Source organism: Sceloporus occidentalis, unplaced genomic scaffold, assembly GCF_023333645.1.
Source record: "Sceloporus occidentalis isolate IW3139 unplaced genomic scaffold, rSceOcc1.0.p SCAF_14, whole genome shotgun sequence".
Taxonomy (NCBI): domain Eukaryota; kingdom Metazoa; phylum Chordata; class Lepidosauria; order Squamata; family Phrynosomatidae; genus Sceloporus; species Sceloporus occidentalis.
In genome coordinates, this window is record NW_028316994.1 from 14,361,644 (window position 1) to 14,374,241 (window position 12,598).

At 40.1% G+C, this 12,598-nt stretch overlaps 1 protein-coding gene across 1 annotated transcript; it reads right to left on the minus strand.

Annotated features, from left to right (window-relative positions):
- Window positions 1–3,461: 3,461 nt before the first annotated feature.
- On the minus strand, window positions 3,462–9,599 carry LOC149304163 (vomeronasal type-2 receptor 26-like). The gene is made up of 5 exons (XM_089479698.1): window positions 9,411–9,599; window positions 7,262–8,131; window positions 6,784–7,011; window positions 5,688–5,811; window positions 3,462–4,372 (listed from the first exon to the last, which is right to left on the minus strand). Exons 1-5 carry the CDS (start codon window positions 9,597–9,599, stop codon window positions 3,462–3,464), a joined length of 2,322 nt encoding a protein of 773 aa, XP_089335824.1.
- Window positions 9,600–12,598: the final 2,999 nt, after the last annotated feature.

A 12,598-nucleotide genomic window follows, 5' to 3' on the forward strand; every position in this document is an offset into this window, starting at 1 on the left:
ACCATGGTCTGCGATGTCTCTACACTAATGCACAGAGCATGGGAAATAAGCAAGATGAACTCGAACTCCTAGTACAACAAAGCAAATATGATATAATAGGCATCACTGAAACCTGGTGGGACGAGTCTCATGATTGGAATGTGGAAATAGAGGGGTATAACCTTATTAAGAGAAATAGGCCAAACAGGAAAGGAGGAGGAATAGCACTATATGTCAGAGATATTTACACCAGTGAAGAGATCCTGGACATCAATCATGGAAGCCAGGTGGAGAGCATCTGGATAAGAATCAAAGGGGAGGGAAACAACAAGGATGTTACAGTGGGAGTCTACTACAGACCCCCAAGTCAGACTGAGGAATTGGATGATGCCTTTCTAGAACAGATGACCACACACTCAGAAAGGAGAGATGTAGTAGTGATGGGCGACTTCAACTATCCTGATATTTGCTGGAAGTCAAACTCAGCAAAATCCTCAAGGTCCAGCAAATTCCTCACTTGCCTGGAAGACAATTTCATGGTCCAAAAGGTAGAAGAGGCAACAAGGGGGTCAGCTATTTTAGATCTGATCCTAACCAACAAGGATGACTTGGTTAATGGGGTGCAAGTGGTGGGATCATTAGGTGGAAGTGACCATGTTCTCCTGGAGTTTGTAATACAGTGGAAAGGAGAAGCCAGGCATAGTCAGACACGCATCCTAGACTTTAGGAGAGCGAATTTCAGTAAACTTAGAGAAGTATTGAGGGCGATTCCATGGTCAGAAATACTAAAAGATAAAGGAGTTCAGGATGGATGGGAGTTTCTCAAAAGAGAGATACTGAAGGCACAATTCCAAACAGTTCCAGTGAGAAAGAAAAACGGGAGGTGTCTCAAGAAACCAGGATGGATGACTAAGGAACTTTCAACTGAGCTAAGTTTGAAACGGAACATGTATAAGAAATGGAAAAAGGGGGAAATCACAAAAAAGGAATTCAAAGAAACAGCAGGCATGTGTAGGGGTAAAGTCAGAAAAGCTAAAGTGCAGAATGAACTCAGGCTTGCTAGAGAGGTTAAGAACAATAAAAAGGGCTTTTTTGGATATGTCCGCAGCAAAAGGAAGAAGAAGGAAACGGTAGGGTCACTGCGTGGAGAAGATGGCAAAATGCTAACAGAAGACAGAGAAAAGGCAGAATTACTCAACACCTTCTTTGCCTCAGTCTTCTCAGAAAAGGCAAAGGGTGCTCAACCTGAGGATAATGGAGCAGAGGACAGAATAGGGGAATTTCAGCACAGAATAAGTAAAGAGATAGTAGAGGAACACCTTATTAATCTAAATGAATTTAAGTCTCCGGGACCAGATGAACTCCATCCAAGGGTATTAAAAGAACTGGCAAATGTAATATCGGAGCCATTGGCAATAATCTTTGAAAACTCCTGGAGAACAGGAGAGATCCCAGCTGACTGGAGGAGGGCAAACGTTGTCCCCATCTTCAAAAAGGGGGAAAAAGAGGATCCCAACAATTATCGTCCAGTTAGTCTGACATCAATCCCAGGAAAGATTCTGGAGCAGATCATTAAACAGAGAGTCTGTGAACATCTAGAAGGCAATGCCATAATCACAAAAAGTCAACATGGGTTTCAGAGAAACAAGTCATGCCAGACAAACCTAATCTCTTTCTTTGATAAAATTACCAGCTTGGCAGATGAAGGGAATGCTGTGGATATAGTATATCTTGATTTCAGTAAGGCCTTTGACAAGGTTTCCCATGACATTCTTGCAAACAAGCTTGTAAAATGTGGGCTAGACAAAGGAACTGTTAAATGGATCTGTAATTGGTTGACCGGCCGAACCCAAAGGGTGCTCAACAATGGCTCCTTTTCATCCTGGAGAGAAGTGACCAGTGGGGTCCCACAGGGCTCTGTCCTGGGCCCAGTGCTATTCAACATCTTTATCAATGACCTGGATGACAGAATTGGGAGCATACTTATCAAATTTGCAGATGACACCAAATTAGGAGGAATAGCTAATACCCCAGAGGACAGGATCAAGATTCAAAATGACCTGAATAGACTAGAAAGCTGGGCCAAAGCTAACAAAATGAAATTCAACACAGAGAAATGTAAGGTATTGCACTTAGGGCGGAAAAATAAAATGCACAGATATAGGATGGGTGACACCTGGCTGAATGAAACTACGTGTGAAAGGGATCTAGGAGTCCAAGTAGACCACAAGTTGAACATGAGTGAACAGTGTGATGCGGCAGCTAAAAAGGCCAATGCTATTTTAGGCTGCATCAATAGAAGTATAGTGTCTAGATCAAGAGAAGTAATAGTGCCACTGTATTCTGCTGTGGTCAGGCCCCACCTAGAATATTGTGTCCAGTTCTGGGCACCACAATTCAGAAAGGACATTGAGAAACTGGAGCGTGTCCAAAGGAGGGCGACAAAAATGGTGAAGGGTCTGGAAACCATGCCCTATGAGGAACGACTTAGGGAGCTGGGGATGTTTAGCCTGGAGAAAAGAAGGTTAAGAGGTGATATGATAGCCCTGTTTAAATATTTGAAAGGATGTCATATTGAAGAGGGAGCAAGCTTGTTCTCTGCTGCTCCAGAGAACAGGACCCGGAACAATGGATGCAAGCTACAGGAAAAGAGATTCCACCTGAACATTAGGAGGAACTTCCTGACAGTAAGGGCTGTTCGACAGTGGAATGCACTCCCTCGGAGGGTGATAGAGTCTCCTTCCTTGGAGGTCTTTAAACAGAGGCTGGATGGCCATCTGTCAGGGATGCTTTGAATTGGATTTCCTGCATGGCAGGGGGTTGGACTGGATGGCCCTAGTGGTCTCTTCCAACTCTATGATTCTATGATTCTATGATTCTAGAAAGAAAGAACTTGTGGATTCAGATTCCATTTTTTTTTTCAGATTGTAGTCTGTCAGGGTACAGAAGTGCATTTCTTTTTCACAACAAAGTTATATTCCTGGTAAGCATAATCTGGATAAACCATAAACTGGATAAAAATTTATTTATTTATTTATTTATTATTTGTTTTATATTATTTATATCTCATGTTTCTCAAAGAACCCAAGATGGTTTAAAACAAATTACAACAAAGCAAAGTTAAAAAGTATTTGATACAAAAGATTTTACAAACACAAAATAACAGTTCCATTAAAAACACAGAATTAAACCAATTTAAATTAAACCTGTAACTCTTTCATATTTAACAATTTCCATAGTTTTCTTCTGAGATAACTTTTTCTTTTTGCATGCTTGAAAAACTCAGAGGATCTCTTTTCTATTACTAGGGTCAATTATGAACTGATTTGAAAATTCAATAACAACATACCGTATCATTTCTCAGTTTAATACATAAAAACAAATTGCTAAATGCTTTATAAGCATGTTGCTATCCATGTACTCAGGCACATAAGTGAAAGAGACACACTAGAGAAGGGGAGGAAAAAAGGAGGCAGATATCATTAAGTACTGGGATTTTTTTTCCTCACCAACTGGTCTCTGGCATTCAGATCAGGTCTCAATAAAACAATGTAGATCTTAGGAAGAAAAATGAAACCCAGCAATCCAGAACTAGAGGCCAAGATGGAGAAGATCTCCACAGCCACCATGTATTTCCCTTTGGTGCTCAGGTAACTGGGGACAAAAGACACCCAAACACTGCAAAAGACCAACATGCTGAAGGTGATTAGTTTGGCTTCATTAAATGTATCAGGCAACTTCCTGGCAAAGAAAGCAACAGTGAAGCTGATGAAGGCCAGAAGTCCCATGTAGCTGAGGACAATGGAGAACATCACATCTGAGCCTTCGTTGCATTGCACTATGATCTGATCGACATGGGACTGCATGTCCCATTCTGGGAATGGGGGAGAGAGGGCCAGCCACATAACACAAATGAGAGTTTGAGTAAGAGATGCAAGAATAATGACCGAGACTGCCAAATGCTTTCCTAAGCATGTTCTCATCCTGCTTCCTGGTTTGGTGGCCATGAAGGCTAGAATCACTGTGAGAGTTTTGGCTAAAACTGAAGAAACAGCTATAGAAAAAACAATGGCAAACAATGTTTGTCGTAGAATACAAGACACAATCCCAGGCTTGCCGATAAAAAGCAAAGAGCAGAGAAAGCAAAGGAGCAAAGAGAAGAGGAGGATACAAGTAATGGCCCAGTTATTGGCTTTAATGATGGGAGTATTCTTGTACTGAAAGATGATACACATCATCAGAAGGGTCAGCAAGGAAAAGAGAATAACCAAAGAAACCAAAACCATTCCCAAGGGCTCTTCAAAGGACATATAGTTTACATATTTGGGAATGCACTGATCTTGATTCTTGTTTGGATGCTGATCATCTGCACACATGTTGCACTTTTCTGCATCTGAAGAAGCAAAGATAACATTAAATATATTGTTTCCTATTGAGCAAGAATTGCTGATATTGTATGAAAATCATTGCATGTGCACAATCCTTAATGTACACTTAATATTGTACACATTCAAAAATGATTGCAACCAAGTTCACTGATGTAGTGATGGGCGTCTCAGTTGTGGAGCAGGACATGATGACTGGTCTAGTATAGTTAGGTGGCACACTTCTCATAATATATTTCTATTTAATTTGGATGCTTACTGGTCCAGTAAAAATGGAGATCCGTTTGTGCATCTGAAGGATATGGACAAGATCCTTGGAAAGGTGACAACCACCACATGTGTAACAGAGCCATTGCTTTAATGAGCTCATTATCTTGGCCAGAATGGGAATTAGACAAGTGGGTTAAGGTAATGGCCAGTACCTCTTTACATACATAGCAGTGTTACAGCATCCCTAAAAGAAGATGCTGTGAGGCTTACATTAAAGAAAGGAACTTCTCTGAATTTCTCTGGACTGAATAATTATCAGCTAATGACCAACATTCCATATCTGAGTTTTAGGAAATTCACCATTATATTGGCATTGTGTTTTCAGCCTTTAAATATTTGGTGACAGATCATATTGTGACCCTGCATGATTCTGGCAATCGAATATAAATCAAATACCCAATAGTTTCAGGGTAGAACAGATGAAAATTATTAGTATCTTATGAATATATGGAAAAAATATTTCACCATGAAGCAATGAGGTGTTACGTTATTCAACAAATAAGAACAGTGGCAAGAACAAAACCTGAAGGATGAGAGTGGTGACAGGTCCTCTAAGCATGTCTTATTCTTGACAAGTTCTTATAGGCTTACATGTTGGAACAAAGGTATGTCACAATCATTTACTGAATGTCTTGATCCCTCCATGATGTGAACACACATTTTAAATAAATACCAACAACACATTTAGTCCAAACAATATTTAAGGCAAACAATTTTGTTGAGTTTTAAAAATCTACTTTTTTCCCCAGAGCCATTTATTGTTTCATTCAAGGAAGTATCAATTACAAATGAGGTTAATAAATCATCTACGTTCACATCCCATTCCTTAGCCAAAACTAGTAATAACAATCATATCATTCCCATATGTTTATGTATATATCTATATCTTCAGTTCAATAACTTGCAGTACAATTTATAATTAATATTAATACTTTAATATTAGACATTAGTAATTTCAGTAATCATAGTCAAGAACAGAAGTTCAAAATAAAATTATTTATTTCACAAACATGTTGAATGTTTTCACTCTGCCAGGGTGCTTTCTCAACTTACCTGTCTGCTTTGAAACCATTCCTTCAGGACACTGTGGACAGTCATAACAACAAATCTCTTTCCCCTCACTCATTGCCTTGCTCTGTCCAGGATGGCAGCCATCAACACATCTGGATTTGGGAGGCTTCTAGAAAAATAACAGAAACAAATGTAAGTACAGGAGGCCACCTATTTTTCTCCTATCCCTGTTCTATTGAATTGCATCACATTGCAAAACTGCATATTAACAACAAACAACAAACTCTGAGAATCCTTCATTTTCCACCTTGTTTGGTGAAACATCTTATCTACCTCATGAATTTTTCACTCATCCGTTCCTCTGAGAATATGCTGCTCCGGATGAGAAATAGTTCCCATAAGGACTTTCCTCCACATTGACAGAGGAGTAAATTAATCTTAAAGGCCCATTTAGAACTTTTCATAACACAACTTCAAAACAACCCCAATAAAATACATGTAGATGGACTCAGTCAAGGAACCCTGAGTTTGAAAGGCTTGAGTAGTCAACAATAAATGACAATCAGGGTTCTTGGGGGGGGGGGGGAGATAAGATCACCATAAGACACAGATGGTCAACAACAAAAAAAGGATTCCCATTTTGGGCTTCCTGTATATATCCCTGCATTCATGGGGATAAGTTTATTTTACTACTAACTACATTGGAAGAAAAGATGATCAAGTTGAGACTATGATACTTTGGCCACATCGCGAGAAGGCACGGATCACTAGAAAAAACAATAATGCTAGGAAAGGTAGAAGGTAGAAAAAAGAGGGTAAGACCACAAACCAGATGGATAGACTCAATCAGGGGGTTATGGGCAAGGGCTTGCAGGAGCTGGGCAAGGCAGTGAAAGATAGGGATTCCTGGAGATATTTCATCCATGGGGTCGCCCTGAGTTGGAACTGACTCAAGGGCAGCTAACAGCAGCAAAAGGGATAGGTGGGAATTTCGTTTCCAATCATTTTGAGCATAGTTTTGCCTTAAAGAACAATTTTAATGTAGTCTCAGTGATGAATTCTCAAGACTCTGTTCAACAGGAATCCCTTGCACTTAAACATTCTCTGGCAATATCAGGGAAATAGTAGCTACTCATACCTCAATAAAATTCTGGTTCCATAAAATGGAGTTTTGCTGAATAATGAAGTCTCTCCCTTCCGGAGCTTGAGGGTCAGTCCATCCAATGCGGACTCTCTGCATGGACCGATTGGGGAAGGTGACTGTGTTGATTATATCATATCCAATTGCCAGTTCCCCATTCTCATCAAAAAATATTTCCTCTCCAGCACTATTGTTGAAACGGATGCGTTTCAGGAAAGAATGAAGCTAGAAGAGAATTGGAAAGAAAACCATTTTAAAGCAAGGGTTGTGAAAGTGCTCCATGCGGTTAGTGGGCTTCATGCCTTGTTTACTTGGGAACATCATGCAGAATTCCCTGCTGCTTAATTGTGTAAGATGCACCTTTGTTGTACAGATGAAAATGTCTACCTTTCCCCCCCTATTTGTAACCAAACATATCAGTGGAAATCATTACAATGTGAAATGACATTTGAAAGGGACAAGAGACTCTTCCTACCTGCCAGGGGTGGACTTTCTTAAAGTTCCATGTCCTGCCATCTCTCCATGCTTTATGCTTTGAACTTGAAGAAAACATGGCATGAAGTGCATGTACTATAACATAAACAGCATTGTAGATACTGTAACTCTGATCAGACATTCTCATTTCAAAGACAGATTTAGGCAGGCTGCTCAAGCTCTCTTCCCCAGTACAGTTGGTTGTATAGTGTTTATACAAATTATATTGGGGGAATGAACACTCAAAAACACTGGCCCAAAGGATACCTGCAACATAATCATGACTTTCAGTTGGATTTATTGTGGTCAGATACTGTACATAGCCTTCGATCTCTTTTGTAGGCAATGCAAAGGACAGAGTGCCGTTAAAGGTTTTGGGGGTGAAAGATTCACTGAATAATGTAGAGGTAAAATCCCACTGAGTTGTCATGATCCAAACCTTCTCTGTTGGCTTCATTTCATCAAATTCTTTGAAATCTAGGATCAGTTGCAAGACTTCCATAGATGATGAGTCTCCATGAACAAGAATCACATTGGTATCAATAGATGAAAGAACCAAATGTATTCTTGACACTTTATTGTGGATTTTCCCTGTTTCTTCCATTAATCTTATCCAGTTCTCTTTCACTTTTGGAATAATTTCTTTGAAGGCAAAACAAATGCTGCTTTTGAGTAGCTGAGGAATGAGTGTCCTCAGCAGAACCTCCCCATTGTCATCATCGGAAACAATGAGGCCAATCCAGGTCCATGCAAAGTGCTTCAGCAGCTTAACAATTGCAATGTATTGAACATTTTCATTTGGGAGCATTCGGTAGACAGAAGGGAACTGAACTTTATCTTTCAATGCAAGTTCAAAGGAGCCATAAGTGAGCTAAGGAGAAAGACATTTTTTCTTTTTAGAGCTTATAACAACAACAACAATCTCTAAACCTTCCTCAGTATAAATTATTCAAATAGATGCTGGACTGATACCTTCTGTGGATGTTTTACCTAGAGATTCTGCCATGAACAGGGGGCTGGACTCCGTAACAATTGGGAGTAACAGTCATCTAGCACTTCGTTTTTGGGACTGATGGGCCTAAATATAGGAAATTATCACACTAGGGTCAATTCCAGAACCTTCCCACAATTATCCCATTATTGGCAATGAATGGGACAGATGCACTATGAGAACATATTTTCCCACACAGTTTTGCAATCATGCTATAATGAGGGACCAATAATGATACAATAGAGCTTCCACATTCCACAACTTTAGCTCATATCAAAACCAATGATGAGATTTTACACAATAGTGCAATTATATCATTATTAGCTTCCACACATTCACAGTAGCATGAACAAAGCATTATTGGCAGGCCTTTCATGGCTTAGTAAGATATTACAGGATGATTAATGATTTTTCACGGGAGAAGTACTGTATGAGTGCAATGTTGTGTGCAAATCTTTGTGTGATCACATAATAATGATGGGAGCATTTTGGTTTTTTCTGGTTTTATAACCCTGTATGATCATAATTTATATCCAAGATACCACAGGAGAATTCTCTGAAACATTATGGGTCCAGGAATTTGAAGAAGAGCGGTCATAGTGTGAACTGATTTACTTACAAAGACATATATCTCTCTCAGGGTTGTTTGTTGGCCTTAATTTACCAACAAGCAATTTTGTCCTCATTTCTGTTCCCATCACATCTGTGAGAGGCAGGGATGGAGATGAGGCAAATAAAAAGAAAAGAAAGCTTTTCTTCCACAATTTTGCCATCACGATTTCCCCCTTTCCATTTGTAATGTAAGCTGGAAATGGTTCAGATCTGTCTGCTTGACAGGGACAACTATTTTCAGTTGTTCAATCTGAATTATTCTGATTAAATTAGTTCTTCACTGAAAACAGCCAGCGGAACCTGAGAGACTAATCCCTGTGCTGTGTCTTTGTTGTATAGAATCAGAGGAGTCATTGTGGCAAGAAAGGCTAACTCTTCATGTGGCAAAATCCAGGTTAGCAGAGAAGATTAAAGATACAACCCCAAATTGAAGACTCCAGCATTATATCTTTGATTGTAAAAAAAATTAATTTGAAGGATTTTGTCACTTCCTGTGTGCCTGGAATAACATTAAATTATGTTACAATATTCTGCTGAGGAAACATACCTGGGCCATCTTATAGATATTCAAGATGTGAGGCATCTGCCTAGAATTGTGAGAGGAGAGCCCTCCAATGATGGCCATTAGCTTGTACTTCCTCTTGCAGAGATAGTTCGGAGGATTCCCATCTCCTGTGAAAAGGAGAGTCATAGTCCCAGAACATGTTCCCATTTCATTGTAAGTCTCTTGAACCATCCGTTGACCCAATGTGGCATTGGATAATAGGTGAGTGTTTTCGTTTATCTCCTTAAGGGCAAATTCAAATGCAAAATACTGCTGGACTTTTTTCGGCACAATGCTGGAATGAGATGTTCAAACAGTCTAATGTACCTATTTGACACTGAATTGGATTCACACAATCATAGTTAAAAGAGACTGACTGAAATTAGTGGACTTAGCATGTCATAAATCATAGAAATGTCACTGTTTTCAAGGGCCTTTATATATGTCCAAGTAGACCACAAGTTGAACATTAGTCAACAGTGTGATGCAGTAGCTAAAAAGGCCAATGCAATTTTAGGCTGCATCAATAAAAGTATAGCATCTAGATCAAGAGAAGTAATAGTGCCACTCTATTCTGCTCTGGTCAGGCCCCACCTGGAATATTGTGTCCAGTTCTGGGCACCACAATTCAAAAAGGACATTGAGAAACTGGAGCGTGTCCAAAGAAGGGCGACTGAAATGGTGAAGTGTCTGGAAACCATGCCCTATGAGGAAAGACTCAGGGAGCTGGGGATGTTTCGCCTGGAGAAGAGAAGGTTAACAGGTGATATGACAGCCCTGTTTAAATACTTGAAGGGATCTCATTCTGAGGAGGGAGCTGACTTGTTTTCTGCTGCTCCAGAGAACAGGACACAGAGCAATAGATGCAAGCTACAGGAAAAGAGATTCCACCTCAACATTAGGAAGAACTTCCTGACAGTAAGGGCTGTTCGACAGTGGAACACACTCCTTCAGAGTGTAGTGGAGTCTCCTTCTTTGGTGGTCTTTAAGGAGTGGCTAGATGGCCATCTGTCGGGGATGCTTTGATTGTGATTTCCTGCATGGCAGGGGGTTGGACTGGATGGCCCTTGTGGTCTCTTCCAACTCTACGATTCTATGATTCTATGTCGAACCAACCTTTAAAGTCTTCCTTAAATAGGGTGTATTGTCCCTTTAAAGTGTGTGTCTAATATATATTAGATTAGATTTTCCTCTTAATTGAAATGCCCATACTTATTCTCACTCTCACTCTCTCTGAAAGCCACTCTGAACCCATATCTAATAAAGCTTATTGACTTTGCTTCAAAACATTTTTTTTTTCCTTTCTCCTCCCACCCTGAATCTAGTCATTTATCTCTTCTTTTAATAGAAAAATGACTTTGGAAGAAATCTTGCCAAGAAAACCCCATGATAATTTTGCTGCCACTATTGGTGCCAACACAGTTTGGAAATTATTTGAAAGCACACACCAACACAACATTCAATCACAGTTATGAATTAGACCAAGGGCCCTTCTGGATAATGAAATAATTACTTACAAGGCACTTATCGCCTTATGTGGAAGTCTGTCAAAGGAAATCTCTTGTAATGCAGACATAACAAAAGAGACAAAGTCACCAATGACGATATCCTTTTGAATTACAGGAAAGATATTTTCAACCTTGGTCTTCCAGTCACACCCAGAGTTGACATTCTTGCTGGCATTTGGAGGCAGTTGCAGCAGGAAAAGGACCAGAAGTAGTGACATCTCCCTGACTTAAGAGCAAAACTGGGACCCAGACACGCCTGTATACAATCATTAGGACAGGTGCATGGAATACCAGCAGTCTAAGTTTTCAGTTACCTGGAGAAGCTGTAACGGTCAAGTAAATTTAACACTTGCCCAGATTCTAGTCATGCCTCTCAGACACCAGTTTCATAATGTCCTCCCTAGTTCCAATAAACCTCCAAGAACTCTCTGGAACCCATTATTTTGGAATTACTCTTTATAGATAAGCATGTTGACAACAGGATCCTTGGTGGCTGACACATCTGTTCCTTGACTTCTTGATAGGCTTGGGCTACAATTACTCCAAGTCCATGATTATGATAATTACCTTGCCAGTCTTCTCAGCTAACAGCCACATTAAAGAAAACATGTACAATAATATCACATCATTGGCTTGGATCTAGACTCAATCAGACCTAGGAGTTTATCACATGACAGGCATCCCATGCAGAAATAGGATTTAATCCCCCTCCCCAAATGAACCCTAAGACGACACATAAAAGTGTGATTGCTTTTCAGACACATCAGGCTTAACGCAACATTAAACCAGCTAGAAAATTCAATTCTTTTTACTTTGGGGATTTTCCAGAAGTAAAAATAATCACATTTTGTCAACTTTATAGCCGGGTTCATATCACGTTAATGTACCTGAACAGTGACATCACCTGAAAATCAATCGTGATTTTGCATGTCTTTTCAACTTTCTGTCCAGGTTAATGTTGAGTTAACCCAGATGTCATCTGATAATAAATCCACTTTTCTAGGTCTTTTTCACTTTAAATCCCATTTTTGCATGGGAGGCCTCCAGTGTGATAAACTTCTTAGAGCAGACCCATTGAAATTAACAGGAAATTAGTTATGACCAATTGAGTACTCTTTGCTTTCCATTTGATTTGCTCTTCTGATTATGGCCTGTTACAGACAGCCAAAATAAAGCTGCTTCGAGTCACAGTGGAGGTATGGTGTTTCAATGATGCATGCATCCTAAGAGTCCAGAAGCCACACCAAAGCCACGCTCCAGTCCTTAGGGCTGGAGCATGGCTTTGGTGAGACTTCTGGACTCTTAGGACTCATGCATCATTGAAACACCATACCTCCACTGTGACTCGAAGCAGCTTTATTTTGGCTGTCTGTAACAGGCCTATGATTGTGCCTGGATCCAAAAAAAAGGAGTGGCAAAAAGCCGGCTTTTCCATCCCAATTGAAGCCCAAAGCCAGCTTCACGATGCTTTGGTGGTATGAGGCATGTAAATGCCACACTGCTGGAGCACCATGAAGCTGCCCATGTGTAAACAGCCAGGGCGGCTTCCAGGTGTGCGGCATCAAAATACTGCACCCCAAAGCCACCCAGGTGGTGGCGTAAAACAGCCATTTGCTTGCCCCCCAAATCTCCTAAAGGCCTAATCTCGGTGCTTTTATGTCAGCATTTTTCATTCCAAATATA

Excerpts from the sequence above, each read along its gene's own strand:
- LOC149304163 (XM_089479698.1), bottom strand. The coding sequence starts at position 9,599 with ATGGTTCAAGAGACTTACAATGAAATGGGAACATGTTCTGGGACTATG. Across the intron at positions 8,132-9,410 it reads ATATCTATAAGATGGCCCAG|CTCACTTATGGCTCCTTTGA; the intron begins GTATGTTTCCTC and ends CTTTCTCCTTAG. Across the intron at positions 5,812-6,783 it reads GGAACCAGAATTTTATTGAG|CCTCCCAAATCCAGATGTGT; the intron begins GTATGAGTAGCT and ends TTTTTCTAGAAG.